The sequence below is a fragment of the Triticum urartu genome, chromosome 7 (genome assembly GCF_003073215.2).
Source record: "Triticum urartu cultivar G1812 chromosome 7, Tu2.1, whole genome shotgun sequence".
In the NCBI taxonomy this organism is placed as follows: domain Eukaryota; kingdom Viridiplantae; phylum Streptophyta; class Magnoliopsida; order Poales; family Poaceae; genus Triticum; species Triticum urartu.
Window position 1 is genome coordinate 351500349 of NC_053028.1, and position 16796 is coordinate 351517144.

The following is a 16796-nucleotide window of genomic DNA, read 5'->3' on the forward strand; positions in this document are numbered from 1 at the left end:
AGGATGGTAATTGATTTCCGCAAATTAAATAAAGCTACTAAAAAAGATCATTACCCCTTACCTTTTATCGATCAAATGCTAGAAAGATTATCCAAACATACACATTTTTGCTTTCTAGATGGTTATTCTGGTTTCTCTCAAATACCGGTGTCAGCCAATGATCAATAAAAGACTACTTTTACTTGCCCTTTTGGTACTTTTGCTTATAGATGTATGCCTTTTGGTTTATGTAATGCACCTGCTACCTTTCAAAGATGCATGGTGGCTATATTCTCTGACTTTTGTGAAAAGATTTGTGAGGTTTTCATGGACGATTTTTCCGTTTATGGATCCTCTTTTGATGATTGTTTAAGCAACCTTGACCGAGTTTTGCAGAGATGTGAAGGAACTAATCTTGTCTTGAATTGGGAAAAGTGCTACTTTATGGTTAACAAAGGTATTGTCTTGCGGCATAAAGTTTCTGAAAGAGGTATTGAGGTTGATAAAGCCAAAGTTGATGCTATTGAAAAGATGCCATGCCCCAAGGACATCAAAGGTATAAGAAGTTTCCTTGGTCATGCCGGTTTTTATAGGAGGTTCATTAAGGACTTCTCAAAAAATTCTCGGCCTCTGACTAATTTATTACAAAAAGATATACCATTTGTCTTTGATGATGATTGTGTAGAAGCATTTGAAATACTTAAGAAAGCATTGATCTCTGCACCTATTGTTCAGCCACCTGATTGGAATTTACCTTTTGAAATTATGTGTGATGCTAGTGATTATGATGTAGGTGATGTTCTAGGGCAAAGAGTTGATAAGAAATTAAATGTTATTCATTATGCTAGTAAAACTCTAGACAATGCTCAGAGAAATTATGCTACTACTGAAAAAGAATTCTTAGCAATTGTATTTGCTTGTGATAAGTTCAGACCTTATATTGTTGATTCTAAAGTAACTATTCACACTGCATGCTGCTATTAAATATCTTATGGAAAAGAAAGATGCTAAACCTAGACTTATTAGATGGGTTCTCTTGCTACAAGAATTTGATTTGCATATTGTTGATAGAAAAGGAGCTGAGAACCCCGTTGCAGACAACTTGTCTAGGTTAGAAAATGTTCTTGATGACCCACTACCTATTGATGATAGCTTTCCTGATGAACAATTAAATGTCATAAATGCTTCTCGTACTGCTCCATGGTATGATGATTATGCTAATTACATTGTTGCTAAATTTATACCACCTAGTTTCACATACCAGCAAAAGAAAAAGTTCTTCTATGATTTGATACATTACTTTTGGGATGACACACATCTTTATAAAGAAGGAGTAGATGGTGTTATTAGATGTTGTGTACCTAAGCATGAACAGGAACAGATCCTACACAAGTGTCACTCTGAAGCTTATGGAGGACACCATGCTGGAGACAGAACTGCACACAAGGTATTGCAATCCAGTTTTTATTGGCCTACTCTCTTCAAGGATGCCCGTAAGTTTGTTGTATCTTGTGATGAATGTCAAAGAATTGGTAATATTAGTAGACATCAAGAAATGACTATGAATTATTCACTTGTTATTGAACCATTTGATGTTTGGGGATTTGATTATATGGGACCTTTTCCTGCCTCCAATGGATACACACACATTTTAGTTGCTGTTGATTACGTTACTAAGTGGGTAGAAGCTATTCCAACTAGTAGTGTTGATCATAACACCTCTATTAAGATGCTTAAAGAAGTTATTTTTCCAAGGTTTGGAGTCCCTAGATATTTAATGACTGATGGTGGTTCACATTTTATTCATGGTGCTTTCCGTAAAATGCTTGCTAAGTATGATGTTAATCATAGAATTGCATCTCCTTATCACCCACAGTCTAGTGGTCAAGTAGAATTGAGTAATAGAGAACTCAAATTAAATTTGCAAAAGACTGTTAATAGATCTAGAAAGAATTGGTCCAAGAAACTTGATGATGCATTATGGGCCTATAGAACTGCATATAAAAAATCCTATGGGTATGTCTCCGTATAAAATGGTTTATGGAAAAGCATGTCACTTACCTCTCGAACTAGAACATAAGGCTTATTGGGATATTAAAGAGCTCAACTATGATTTCAAACTTGCCGGTGAGAAGAGGTTATTTGGCATTAGCTCACTTGATGAATGGAGAACCCAAGCCTACGAAAATGCCAAGTTGTTTAAAGAAAAATTCAAAAGATGGCATGACAAAAGAATACAAAAGTGTGAGTTTAATGTAGGTGATTATGTATTATTATACAACTCTCGTTTAAGATTTTTTGCAGGAAAACTTCTCTCTAAATGGGAAGGTCCTTACGTTATCGAGGAGGTCTATCGTTCTGGTTCCATAAAAGCAACAACTTCGAAGGCACAAATCCGAAGGTGGTGAACGGTCAAAGAATTAAACATTATATCTCAGGTAATCCTATAAATGTTGAAACCAATGTTATTGAAACCGTAACCCCGGAGGAATACATAAGGGACACTTTCCGGAATGTTTCCGACTCCAAAAAGGAATAGGTATGTGGTACGGTAAGTAAACCGACTCCAAAACAGTTCTAATGGCAATTTTCTTCCGTTTTGTAATATTTAGAAAAATAGAAAAATAAGAAGCAGTCCGGGAAGGCTCCACGAGGGTGGAGGGCGCGCTCTACCCCCTGGGCGCGCCCCCTACCTCGTGGGCACCTCGTGTGCTTTCCGGACTCCATTTTCTTACACGTTACGTATTCTGGTCGGTAAAAATTCATTATATAACCTCCCGAAGGTTTTGACCATCGTATCACGCAAAAATCTCCTGTCTTTGTTTCGAGCTGTTTTTCTCACAGATCCAGGTCGTCATGTCGTGTTCAAGTGCCCCCAAGGACCAGTTCTTCGAGAAGGTCATCAACCCCTACCTCGCGGAAGTGCTGCAACACCCTCAAACCATTGAGATGCGTGAGGGGTTGTTGCACATCCGCGATGTTGAGGGACCAAGGAAGACCGGAAGCACAGAGGCAAGGCTCGAGGCATTGGAGCAAGAAGTTTTCAAGTGTCAGGAGATGGTGGAGCGTGGATTCGATTCTAATCACATTATGATCACAGAGTTCACCAACAACCACAAGCTGGACGTCAAGGACATTGGGGAGGCCATCTTCAAGCTTCATGAGAAAATCGAGCACCTCCAAGCCCAGATCTATGACCTGCAAAATCAAAACTGTGAGTATGAATATAGATTCAAGAGGATGAGTTTGGCTGCAGATTTGAGGTTTCAGGAGACTCAATCATCCTTCTATGATGGTGACCCTATGCCTTGGAAGAAGGATGACAAGCCTACGCCATCAACAAAACCACCAACTTCTTCACCAACAAAGGTGACATAATCACATGGGTATGGGCACTCCCCTTGGCAACTGCCAAGCTTGGGGGAGTGCCCCAGTATCGTATCACCATCACTTCTATCTTTACCGTTTTTCTTAGTTCAATCCTTTTGATAATATCTTGATCTAGTAGAATAAAGTTTTAGTATGATCTAGTTGTGAGTTTTGCTTTATGATCCTTCTATGTAATCGAGTCCGTGAGCTATATATAATAAAGATTAGTGTTGAGTCAAGAGCTTGATTATTTTGCCATGATCTTGAGGGAATAAAAGAAAAGAGAAAGAATAAAAAGGAAACAAAGAGATCATATGGATCTTATGGAGAGTAATGAGCTCACATATAAAGAGTATGATGAATAAAAGTTGTTGAGAGTTGGCAAACATAGTTTTGGTCATCGTTGCAATTAATAGGACGTAATAAAGAAAGAGAGGTCTTCACATATAAATATACTATCTTGGACATCTTTTATGATTGTGAGCACTCATTAAAATATGACATGCTAAAGAGTTGATGTTGGACAAGGAAGACAACGTAATGGGTTCTGTTTTCTTACATCTGAGATAAATTATATTGTCATGGATCATCCAACATGATTGAGCTTGCCTACCCCCCTAATGCTAGCCAAATTCTTTGCACCAAGTAGAGATACTACTTGTGCTTCCAAACACCCTTAAACCAGTTTTGCCATGAGAGTCCACCATACCTACCTATGGATTGAGTAAGATCCTCCAAGTAAGTTGTCATCGGTGCAAGCAATAAAAATTGCTCTCTAAATATGTATGACTTATTAGTGTGGGAGAAAATAAGCTTTATACGATCGTGTGATATGGAAGAAATAAAAGTGATGAACTGCATAATAAAGGTCCATATCACAAGTGGCAATATAAAGTGACGTTCTTTCGCATTAAGATTTTGTGCATCCAACCATAAAAGCGCATGACAACCTCTGCTTCCCTCTGCGAAGGGCCTATCTTTTACTTTTATCTCCTACCTTACATAAGAGTCATGGTGATCTTCACCCTTCCTATTTAAATTTTATCTTTTGGCAAGCACAACATGTTGGGAAGATCCTGGTATATATGGCTAATTGGATTTGAGTTTTCATGAACTATTATTGTTGACATTACCCTTGAGGTAAAACGTTGGGAGGCAAAACTATAAGCCTCTATCTTTCTCTGTGTCCGATTAAAACTCCATACCCATAAGTATTGCGTGAGTGTTAGCAATTGTGAAAGACTATATGATAGTTGAGTATGTGGACTTGCTGAAAAGCTCTTATATTGACTCTTTCCTATGTTATGATAAATTGCAATTGCTCCAATGACTGAGATTATAGTTTGTTAGCTTTCAATGAAGTTTATGATTCATACTTGGAATTGTGATTGAATTGTTACTCTAGCATAAGAGATCATATGACAAGAATTATATAAGTTGTTGTTCTAAGAATGATCATGATGCCCTCATGTCCATATTTTATTTTTATCGACACCTCTATCTCTAAACATGTGGACATATTTTTTGATTTCGGCTTTCGCTTGAGGACAAGCGAGGTCTAAGCTTGGGGGATTTGATACGTCCATTTTGCATCATGCTTTTATAACGATATTTATTGCATTATGGCTGCTATTACACATTATGTCACAATACTTATGCCTATTCTCTCTTATTTTACAAAGTTTACATAAAGAGGGAGAATGCCGGCAGCTGGGATTCAGAGCTGGAAAAGGAGCAAATATTAGAGACCTATTTTGCATAGCTCCAAAAGTCCTGAAACTTCAAGGAAGCCATTTTCAGAATATATAAAAAATACTGAGTGCAAGAAGTTCACCAGGGGGGCACACCCTGCCCACGAGGGTGGGGGCGCGCCCTACACCCCTAGGCGCACCCCCTACCTCGTGGGCCCCCTGGTGGCCCTTCGATGACCATCTTCTGCTATATGGAGTCTTTCGATGAGGAAAAAAATCATAATCCATCTTTCCGGACAAGACTCCGCCGCCACGAGGCGGAACCTTGGCGGAACCAATCTAGGGCTCTGGCGGAGCTGTTCTACCGGGGAAACTTCCCTCCGGGAGGGGGAAATCATAGCCATCGTCATCACCAACGCTCCTCTCATCGGGAGAGGGAAATCTCCATCAACATCTTCACCAGCACCATCTCCTCTCAAAACCCTAGTTCATCTCTTGTATCCAATTCTTGTCTCCAAGTCTGGGATTGGTACCTGTGGGTTGCTACAAGGGTTAATTACTCCTTGTAGTTGATGCTAGTTGGTTTATTTGGTGGAAGATCATATGTTCAGATCCTTTATGCATATTAATACCCCTCTGATTATGAACACGAATATGCTTTGTGAGTAGTTATGTTTGTTCCTGAGGACATGGGAGAAGTCTTGCTATTAGTAGTCATGTGAATTTGGTATTCGTTCGATATTTTGATGAGATGTATGTCGTCTCTCCTATAGTGGTGTTATGTGAACGTCGACTACATAACACTTCACCATTATTTTGGGCCTAAAGGAAGGCATTGGGAAGTAATAAGTAGATGATGGGTTGCTAGAGTGACAGAAGCTTAAACCCTAGTTTATGCGTTGCTTCGTAAGGGGCTGATTTGGATCCATATGTTTCATGCTATGGTTAGGTTTACCTTAATACTTTTTTTGTAGTTGCGGATGCTTGCAATAGGGGTTAATCATAAGTGGGATGCTTGTCCAAGTAAGGACAGCACCCAAGCACCGGTCCACCCACATATCAGATTATCAAAGTACCGAACGCAAATCATATGAACGTGATGAAACCTAGCTGACGATATTCCCATGTGTCCTCGGGAGCGCTTTACATCATATAAGAGTTTGTCCAGGCTTGTCCTTTGCTACAAAAAGGATTGGGCCACCTTGCTGCACTTTATTTACTTTTGTTACTTGTTGCTCGTTACCAATTATCTTATCACAAAACTATCTGTTACCTATTATTTCAGTGCTTGCAGAGAGTACCTTGCTGAAAACCGCTTATCATTTCCTTCTGCTCCTCGTTGGGTTCGACACTCTTACTTATCGAAAGGACTACGATAGATCCCCTATACTTGTGGGTCATCAGACGGCAGTGCCACATAAAGCGGTACTACCGCGCCCTACTACCGCTCTACTACCATGGAGGCTACGAGGGACTACAAAAGCAAGAATGCGGTAGTGGAGATAGAATGCGCGCAGTACCACACAAGTGGTACTATCGCTCGATCTCAACGGTACTACCTCTTATATTCCCAGGGCTACAACAAGAGTTGCGGTAGTGGGGCAGAAGTGTGAGCCGTAGTGTTGCTTGAGCGGTACTACCGCTCACCACTACTTTCCTACTACCGCTAAAGCACAAAAGAGTCCAGTAGCCCTAATACAAGCGGTAGTGCTATGGCACTGGAATCACGAAAGTACAGCGCAAGTAGTACTACCGCTACCCAAGGCGGTACTACTGCTAGCGAGCTTCAAAATAGCCCAAGCAAAACAGATGGATGCAGGAAAACCAAAACTACCATAACTTCTGCAAATGAGCTCTGAATAGAGCAAACTCAACCTGGTTGGATAGATGACAACAAGTACTACCTAATAGCAAGAAGTGGTAAGAGAGATATGCCTATGATATAGAGATGTGAAACCTCTATGAATGAAGAACTGGCATAAACTCCAACATTGAAAACATCATAGAAGATGTATACGAACTTCGTTTTCGATTAACTCGAGCTTGTCACGAAGATGACCACGAGCTTAAAAACTCACACAGAGGAAAGCCAAACAAGAACCAAGAAAGATGATGCAAGGATGCAATGTGAGTTCTCTACGAATGATACGATCAAGCTGCTCACTCAAGAGCCCCCCTTGATAGTACGACAGTCGATCCTATAACCCGGTCTCCCAATTACCACCATGAGACCGGTAAAATAGAAAACCTATCAAGGGCAAACCTTTTCCTTGCACAAAGTCCACTTGATCTAGAGGATGACAATCTTGACTTCCTCAAATTGAACCACCTTTCTTGATTGCGTTGGCTCGGTGAAGACTAGTGGATTGCTTCCCCATACTCCACTATGGGTGAGCCACTCTTCAGCACATCTTCACAATTCCATTGTCACCACAATGGACGGAAAGCTTCAAGGACATGATCTCTTCATGATGCTCCACTTGAACTTGCACACCGCAACCTAAACCCACATAGAACTCTCACGTAGACCATGGATTAGTACACAAAGTGTAATGGACAATGCTTACCATACCATGGGATCACTTGACCCCTTTCAGTACATCTTCTATGCTTTGCGTGTTGGCCAACTTGATTCACTCTTTGACTTGGTCTTGATCAACCTTGTATCATGTCTTCTACATGACCAATCTTTGGATAATTCCTTGAATAGCACATTGGTCGTCTCTTAAACTCCTTGAAACCAATACATGGACTTCAAGAAATGCCCACGGACAAATCCTTCAAATATAACTCAAGGCAACCATTAGTCCATAGAGAATGTCATCAATTACCAAAACCACACATGGGGCACCATGCTCTTTCAACTATGTTCTCTAATGTTGAAACTCCTTCATTTAATTGAGATCTTAAATTTTGAATCTGGTTTACGATTTTGAGCCGCCCAACAATTTTCCAAATAAGCAACCGGCCTATAAAAACATATCAATCCCGTTCACCTTTCCATCACCTAGAAAAAAGAAGTGCCACCATGTGATGCTGTAGCACCAATGTGCAACCATCGGCATAATTTTTTTTCCACATAAATATAGATTGATTAGTGGATACCACATAATCACACCACGAACAGTCGATCAAATCACTACATTATAAATAAAATAAAACACACTACATCATCTCCCCCACCCGGCAAACTAAATATTCCATCAATTTAAAAATGTAAGGGGTATTAGTTTTTTTTGGAAAGTTAATTTTCTATAACTTTGACCAAGTTCAGAGCAAAAAACATTGACATCCACAATATTAAACAAACAAGTATGGAAATTCATTCCATGATGAATCTAATCATACTGATTTGATATTATTGATTTTGATATATTTCTCTACAAATTTGATCAAACTTAAAATGTTTGACTTTCCAAAAAAAGTAATTCGCCTTATATTTTGAAACAGGGCAGGTATTTAAAAACAACAACACAAATGGCGTAGCAAAGCGTGCCCAACCCTTCTAGTGTAGGACTATCCTTGAAGAGAAGATCCATCCCAAACTTTTACCATGCTCACCCTGGAACAATACTATGTGGAGGTATGAACCTAATACGTGTTTACTGGGTGGGCTAGAAATCCAAATTGTGTTGTTGGTCTGAACTTGCAGTGAACAACCGACCCTTTGATCCAAATTAATTATTGCAACTCTGGTACAAGTTATATTAGAGCTGAATTGGAGGGAGTAGTAATTTTAACAACACTATGTAAAATGAACAACCTAGCAGTATGACATGAAATTCGATTGCAAAATGCGTAGGAAAAATGAAGTAAAACAAGGAGAAGAGATAACTGCCCCGCACCAGGTTGGGTGTTGGGGCCGTAGTCGACGATGACTACACCGAACATCGCGTCCGGTGAACTATCCTCTCCAACCTTGGGTCCACCAACGCCATTGATCATAAATCCAAAGTTGCTTGGCGACTGAAAGAGCCAATGGACAAGAGTGTCTAAGACTTATAATAAGTCTTTTTGTTGCCACTTATAATAGCTTTTTATAATACTCCCTGCAATCCATTATAAGTGTCGTGGTTTTAGTTCAAATTTGAACTAAAATCACAATACTAATTATGGATCGAAGGTAGTTGTTTTTTTAGGGGTGAAACCAAACTTTATTCATTAAATACCATAGTTTGTGGGATATAGAATGGATCATGCGGTTGAATCAACCACACATGATGCCCCTGGCCTAAAGATAGAGAAATCTAGGTAAGCTATGAGCTTTACCGATTGCCACCTGTCCTTCAAACATAAAATTACAAGTATAGTTGTTGCCCTGGTTCTAATTTCAGAGATGAACGAGCCATACCGGCCTCGACTATTCTTTCCAATATCGCTTACCACCTGTTTAGCATCAGAGGCAATTGCGAAGCTTTGAAGGCCTCAATCTTTTGCCAGAGACAAGCCTTCACGGCACGTGATAGCTTGTAATGTAGAGGCTTTTTATAGTCCCAATATGACAAGGGGGAGCTTCCCAAATAATTTCCAAACTGGTCTCGGAACACTACACTACAGCAACGGAGCCCCTCATATTTGTGTTTGAAATGCGAGCATCGACATGGATTTTTGCAAACCCTGTCGGAGGAGCCCTTTGTCGGGTGGTCCTTCCTGTCGCAGTTGAGTCACATGTCTATTAGCGATCGTTGACCCCAACTCCTTAGGGAAAGTACAATAACAGACTTGTTACTGGCTCACATGTCAACTTTTCCTATGTGAAAGAGAAAGACATGGCAGACTAAGGCGTAGTCTAGTGGTGGGAAGGGGTTGATGCCTTCCCACCCACCCAGGTTCAAGGCATGGTACTTGCAAATTGGGTTTGTTGCACCAATTATACTGTAGGGGTCTCCCTTACGGTCTTTCTTTCAAAAAAAGAGAAAGACATGAAAAAGTAAGGGGAGTGGACACACATGCAAGAGCCTAGCTATAGACATGCTCCTAGGCAGATACAGTAAATATGAGGACAGAGAGAGAAGATGGGAAAAGTACTAGTCTTATAGCCAACCATTGTATGGGTCAGTATAAGTGATGACTATAGATGACATGACAACATCATATTGCTAGCAGTTGACTGTGCTATTAACAATGCTCTTAAGGTTTCAAGCTCCGGGATGGACCGTTCAACGAATGAATGAGTCGTGTGGGGACCTATGCACCTTGTATAATAGGCTTTTTTAGCGGTAATGGATAACTTTATTGATCAATCAAAATGTTTAATCAAATACAAACCGGATCATGGAGGTGCATCAAGCCACAAGTGGCGAACCTCATATGAAGAAAGTCAAAATTCGGCCAAACTATGTGCTTTCTTGTTACTCTCCTTACCTTCACAAATAAACTCACATTTTCTAAACAGATGTAAATTCTCTTTAATCTCTCTAATAATTGGGTTATGTCTACCTTCAGAATTAGTCTTAATATCTTGAACTACCTACTAGTAGTCACATGGAATAATGATGTCATCCCGCAACAGATCAATGGCTAAAGCCTGAGCTTCATGGCAAACCATGGCTTGCAGATATGTCGAGTCTATGGCTCTCGGGAAAAGAACAACTGAAGATCCAATATATAAGCCATCATGGTTGTGACAAACTATTGAAACAACATCGGTCTTGCCACTCCGAGAGAGGCCACCGTCGACTTTGATCATTGCTATCCCTGAAGGTGGAGGATTCCATGCCTGTTGTTGCCTTGGAGCTCGAACTGTGGCCAGGCCTTCTCACGCAGGGACCTTTAGACTACCCATCTCATAAATAAAACGTTCAACGAAAAGATGAGTTGCAAAGGGACTTTGGAAGACCCCCTCATGGATTGATTTTCTTCTTGCTGTCCCTATGGCCTAGAGTGTAAGACATCAAACATGGAAAGCAACCACTATTTGGCATTAGGTTCACTCGCTACTATCAGGTGTTCTGCAAGGTCCTCATCGACCAACATCCATACGCATCTTTCCATTGTGAACTCAAGTAGCGAATGACGACACGAGTCTCTAGCACCACAAACTTGACAACAATCGGACTGTGACATCTTCCTGTGGTGTCGAACATCCTCAAAAGGCAATGAGTGCTTAGCTAGCCTCCACAAAAAGTTTGAAGCTTCTTTGGAACATCCACATTCCATAACTTACTCCACGGTTTGGAATCTGTAACATGATCAGAGGAAGATGCACGGCCTTCTAGCCAATCCTCCCGTCTTTTCTTCGTTGTGACTAGCATACGATACGCCAACCTTACGGTAAAATTTCCATTGTTTTCAAAGTTCCATGCCCAAAAGTCCTCAACCTTCCTTGTGCAAAGAGGTATGCTCATAATTGTAACTGCATCAAAGGGTAAGAACGTTTGCTCAATCACATCAAGCCTCCATATAGCACCCGTACTATCAATGAGCTCACTGACATAAGTTGGTGGTACAGCCGAAATACAAGCAATATGTATCATATTTTTCATCCCTGGGAATCCAATTATGAGCCCAAATTCTCGAACTCACCATCTCTGATCCTTCTAATTAAACCTTGGCCAAGAACATCTCTTCCTTCAAGCACCGAGCGTCAAATTTGAGAAGGGTGGTTGCCCAGCTCTGCTGGAATAATAGTGCCAGATGGAAATTAAATAGCTTTAAGCATTTTTTTCAACAAAAGATCAGGAAACTGAAGTATGCGTTGTGACTGCCTAGCTAAGAGAGCTAAGTTGAACAACTTGAAATCTTTGAAACCCAATTCTCCCATATAGTTCGGTTGTGTCATGCCTTCCTAAAAAACCATGCTGGTTTATGTTGTCCTGCTTTACTTTCCCACCAGAATTGCCAGATTATTTTATTAGCAGTGGCGGAGCGTGACCAACAATAAGGGGGGGGGGACAAAATTCAAAATAAAAGCAAAATACATATGAAAACAAGTGCGGCTCACATGAAATTACGCGCCAATCAAATACATTTTGCTTCTTGATTCCTTTGGTAGGTCCATGCATATGTGGCACAAAGTAGTTGGGCCGACGTCCGTGCGACGGATGGAAGCCCAAGCCGAGAAGGAAAATAAGGGAATTGGGCGGATGACTTAGAAATTAAATCGCCATAGATGGAGACGCATCACGAAGAGATGACGTTGAATTATAGGGAAAATAAGAGACGAACGTCCCAATATGTGTATGTTTTAGCTTATCACACGAGTTGTTGCCGAGGGTTTTCACCTAGAGAGCTTTACACATGTGAAGCTTCACGATACAAAAGTCGATCAAGCTAGCTATGCACGTACTCTCCAATTCAATCAAGTACATGATAAGCTGGGGCACTGGACTAGAACGATCTGTATACATTGTTGAAAAGTTTGCACTTTGGAAGAGGGGAGGGGGGGGGGGCAGAGCCCGGAATTGTCCCCGAGAGGCTCCGCCTCTGTTTATTAGGGTGGTCACACAAAACTCTTGGCAACTTAAAACATGACTTGAAGAAAACTGACATCGTCTGTGCCACAGATTTGACCAATATCTCCTTAGCTGACGAGAAATTTTCCTCAATCCATCCTTTTACTTTGCTCTATTTTTTTTAGTAATAGGTTTACTAGAAGAAGAAGAAGAAGAAGAAGAAGACTCGTATTGGGCCGGGGCTTCGAGTTTTTCCCCTTTTGCAACGAACGCCTTTTTAGCTGGGCTCTTGAAGCTTTGCGGTCTCTTGGTAGGCCGGACCCAGTACTTGTTCTCCATCGTGCCGCCAGTCCACTCGCCGCCGCCGTCCCCCTCTGGCTCCCTTTCCCTTTGTCGCGCCGCCGCCACCGTCTCTTGTCTCGCCTGTCGCCACCTCAAGATGTGGGGCGGCGACGACGGAGGGACTCCGGAGGTCACCCTGGAGACCTCCATGGGCGCCTTCACCGTCGAGGTACGGGAAGCCGGAAATTTCTCTTCCCTTTTTCTTCTTCGTGTTGCTGGTGCTGACAGTCGGGTCGATTTTGTTGCTACGTGCTCCAACCCGGCAGATGTACCACAAGCACGCGCCCAAGACCTGCAGGAACTTCGTCGAGCTCGCGCGCCGCAAATACTACGACAACGTCGTCTTCCACCGCATCATCAAGGTCCGTACTCACTTTCCCTCCATGCTCCCTTCTCGTCTGGCACGCAAGTTCTCTACGCCTGCTCCGTTGGGCGAGCGGTGTTCCTCATCAGGTGGTGTTGATGCAGGATTTCATCGTGCAAGGTGGGGATCCTAGTGGAACAGGCAGGGGCGGCGAATCCATCTACGGGTGAGTTACCAAATCCATCCCATCTTAAATAGCTTTGTCTTTCTTCTCGGGTCGAGGTTATTCAAGTGTCACTCTAGGCTAGAGGAAGCTCGTTAATGCTGTTTACCGTTTAATCTGGATAAGGCTGTGTTACAAATTAGCAATTGTGTAGGAATATCTCGGTCGCTGTTATACATAGCATTGTTTTCGGCCTGCCGGAGTTTGTTGCTTGGCAAGAAGCTAAATATGTGTATTGTCCATCAGCCATAGGTTGGCAGTGTGAGGGTTGATTCGTTGATGTTTGGATCCTAAGGTTGACATATGGACATTGTTGCTGTCTTTGCAGAGCAAAATTTGAGGACGAGATAAGGCCAGATCTGAAGCACACCGGGGCTGGGATTCTATCAATGGCAAACGCTGGTCCGAATACAAACGGGAGCCAGTTCTTCATCACTCTTGCACCTTGTCAATCACTGGATGGTGAGACTAGCATTTCAAAACTCCGCCCTATGTTGTTGTTCTTGCCTGTTTGCTTTATTGGACCAGGGTTTGGGTTTTCCCCATGCCCTTGAATTCGTTCCACACATGGATTCGTCGATAGCATTTTTCTGGTTCACCTGGAAGCTTGGAAATGATGAGTGCCACACGTCAGGTGCATGGCACTCCGGCCCTGACGTTTTTCGATGGCAATTCCAGTCACGCAAGGATGGCAAATTCCAGTGACACACGGCAAGTTTCTGTTAAAAATAAACTGAAGCACGCAAGTTGTCATGCTTGCCAACTAAAGTTGCCATCCTCACGTAACTAAACTTGCCATAAAAAGCGTTCGGAGTTGCCATGTGCTTGTACCTGATGTTCGACACTTATCAGGGTCCTTTATTTAACAGATTGATTAATTGGATCTCATAATGATTACAGAGAAGTGGAACTAAGATGGCTTGATATTTAAGAGCATTTTGGAGAATTACTTTATTGTTCAAGCTTAACTCATATTGTCCTTGAAATATGGGACCAGCATAGCCATGTTTTCCTCGTCATTGCCAATCCTAGGAAATTTTACTAGCCAGGATCGGAAATATGAAATATGGTCACATCTGAATTGGACATCATAGATTGTGCCACCTTACCGTTTTTCTTCTTCCTTGCGGGAATTGTCCATGTTGAGCTTTGCATCATCACATTGTTCTTGCACGCCAATGAACTAACGTAATTTAATGTTCCAGGTAAGCACACAATTTTTGGGAGAGTATCCAGAGGAATGGAAATTGTTAAGCGCCTTGGAAGTATTCAGACCGACAAAAATGATAGGTAACACTTCAACTATATCCATATGTTTACATGACCACACCAGGCAGCGAACCCCATGCACACTAGGGCTTGCCGTATATCTATCTATTATCGTTTGTGTAAATGCAAAGGCACATGATCTCTCATCTCAATTCATCTATGGTGTCCAGTATTAACCATGGGATCGAGATTTGAAAGTTTCCATGGAAACCGATGTTGTTGAAGTGTTGGATCTAACTCGGATTTATTACTTTGTCCAGGCCCATCCATGAAGTGAAAATCCTGCAGACTGTTGTTAAAGATTGAAGCACGGCTGTTGTCATGGAACTCTTAATCTTTGGTTGTAGCTGTTTCACATGAGCATGTATTCCCAGTTTGACTGGGAGGTCTTGTAATGTCAACTTGTACTTTGGTGTTCCTTTTTTTAACGATGAATCTTGCTTGCATATGATCATTTGACGAGTACCAAAAAAAAATATGATTAGTTATCTTTGCTGTGCATCGTGCGATATTATACTTTGCTAAACCATTCCTCCACAGCAGGTTAAGCCGACACTGTTTTACATGGGAAACGACAGATTTTACTAGTGCCATTTGTCAGTTCCCTTATCTGAAGAAATGGAGCTCCCTGTTTCCGTGTTTCGGATGGTTTTTGAGCCATTGATTGGTTATCCTGCGGCTCTCATGTTACAATAACAGTTTGCCGGCATGATGCCATCTCGCTCGTTGATTCTTCATCCGACAGTATGGAGAAGCTCCCGCGTCGTTGTTCACTTTCGGGCACCTCTCTGTTTGCTTTTCACCCGCTCATCCGTAATGGCTATAAAGCCTCTCCTTCTCTCCATTCCGGGTTATGCTTATGTAAATTGGGTTGTAAACCCTGGCTATCGGAGGCATGCTACGGCCTCTGGTTGAATTTATCCTGATCATTTGTTGAATTCAGCTTAAATTTAGAGAAAGTGCGGGTCTAGGCCTGAAAATTGCGACCAGAGTCAGTGGAACTTCGGAGGTGGAGTGAATCTGGAGTGTTGTGGGGTATGGGATCTCCCGTAAAATCCCTCCTCGAGCTCGGATTCTGGTGACGGCGTGGTTGTTGGTGGCGTCCGGAGTGGCACTCATCAGATTGCTTTTATCATAGTTCTTGCTTATCCTTCGATTGCTTGCAGGAATTAGACCTTCATGGTTAAGTTTATCATGCTCTGACGTGGTCAATAACCTTCAAGAGATTGTTTTAGCGGTTGCTAAAGCGCAGCATCGTCGCACATTTGTAGTCGGGTCATCAAAGTTGACTCCACAAAAATTGATAACTACGTCTCATCGAAAAATCAGGACACCCGTTGGAAGTCAGATATATCTGTGCAGTTCAAATTCGAGTCCACAAAGTGGGGGACTTAGTCTCTAGAACAACGACGTGAGAGGTGATGATGATCTAAGTTGATGTTGCTTCCAAAAGAAAAGTAGAGGGAGCAACTTCTCCACAGATGAGGATAACGTATTAGTCATGGCATGGAAAGTGTGAGCATTGACCAGTACCAAGGACCGATCAAAGCATGAAGACCTACTAGATGTGCTTTAGATCACTATCATCACAATGTAACATATATGTGTCATATGTATGCTAGTTTAAAGAGAAATTAAAAAAGAATATAGGGGAAAATGTGTAGGAAACTACTAAAGCACCTCACCTACAAACATCCCCTAAATGATATGTGCACCCATATAACTATTTTTAGCAGACTTGTTGGGCATGCTCTATAGTCATATACATGTTGATAAAAAGAACTTCTCTTGTATATTGCATATATATATATATATATGTATATATATATATGTGTGTGTGTGTATATATATATATATATATATATACCAGTATAAAAAAGATTCAAATGGGTAGATCCAATTAATCTCGGTCATCAAATCATATTAATTCAAAGTCCACCATGACCTATATTACTTTAATGGTGAGCGCTCGACATGTTTAGCATGTAATCAATATCATACCAAATATCAACATCTATTCTAATCATATAATTAATTCGTACTTGATATCCTATCCAATATAGTCATGCAATTATGCATAACTAATGTCCTGGCTAATATAAACGTGTCTAATATTAATGTGCATTGTACGTACACATTTAGTGTCATCAAGAAAGACAACAAAACATATTATATGAGTAATTATCTCTTAGATGCAAACCGTCCTCTCTTCCAACTCAACAATT

The 16796-nt window shown here is 41.3% G+C and overlaps 1 protein-coding gene across 1 annotated transcript; it reads left to right on the forward strand.

The window, feature by feature from the left end:
- Positions 1–12679: 12679 nt before the first annotated feature.
- Positions 12680–15059, forward strand: LOC125520320 (peptidyl-prolyl cis-trans isomerase CYP18-2). Its single transcript, XM_048685215.1, has 6 exons — positions 12680–12944; positions 13042–13137; positions 13244–13305; positions 13631–13764; positions 14508–14592; positions 14832–15059. The coding sequence occupies exons 1-6, from the start codon at positions 12873–12875 to the stop codon at positions 14875–14877; spliced, it is 495 nt and encodes a 164-aa protein (XP_048541172.1). The 5' UTR covers positions 12680–12872; the 3' UTR covers positions 14878–15059.
- Positions 15060–16796: the final 1737 nt, after the last annotated feature.

Excerpts from the sequence above, each read along its gene's own strand:
- LOC125520320 (XM_048685215.1), top strand. The coding sequence starts at position 12,873 with ATGTGGGGCGGCGACGACGGAGGGACTCCGGAGGTCACCCTGGAGACC. Across the intron at positions 13,306-13,630 it reads GGCGGCGAATCCATCTACGG|AGCAAAATTTGAGGACGAGA; the intron begins GTGAGTTACCAA and ends CTGTCTTTGCAG. Across the intron at positions 14,593-14,831 it reads CAGACCGACAAAAATGATAG|GCCCATCCATGAAGTGAAAA; the intron begins GTAACACTTCAA and ends TACTTTGTCCAG.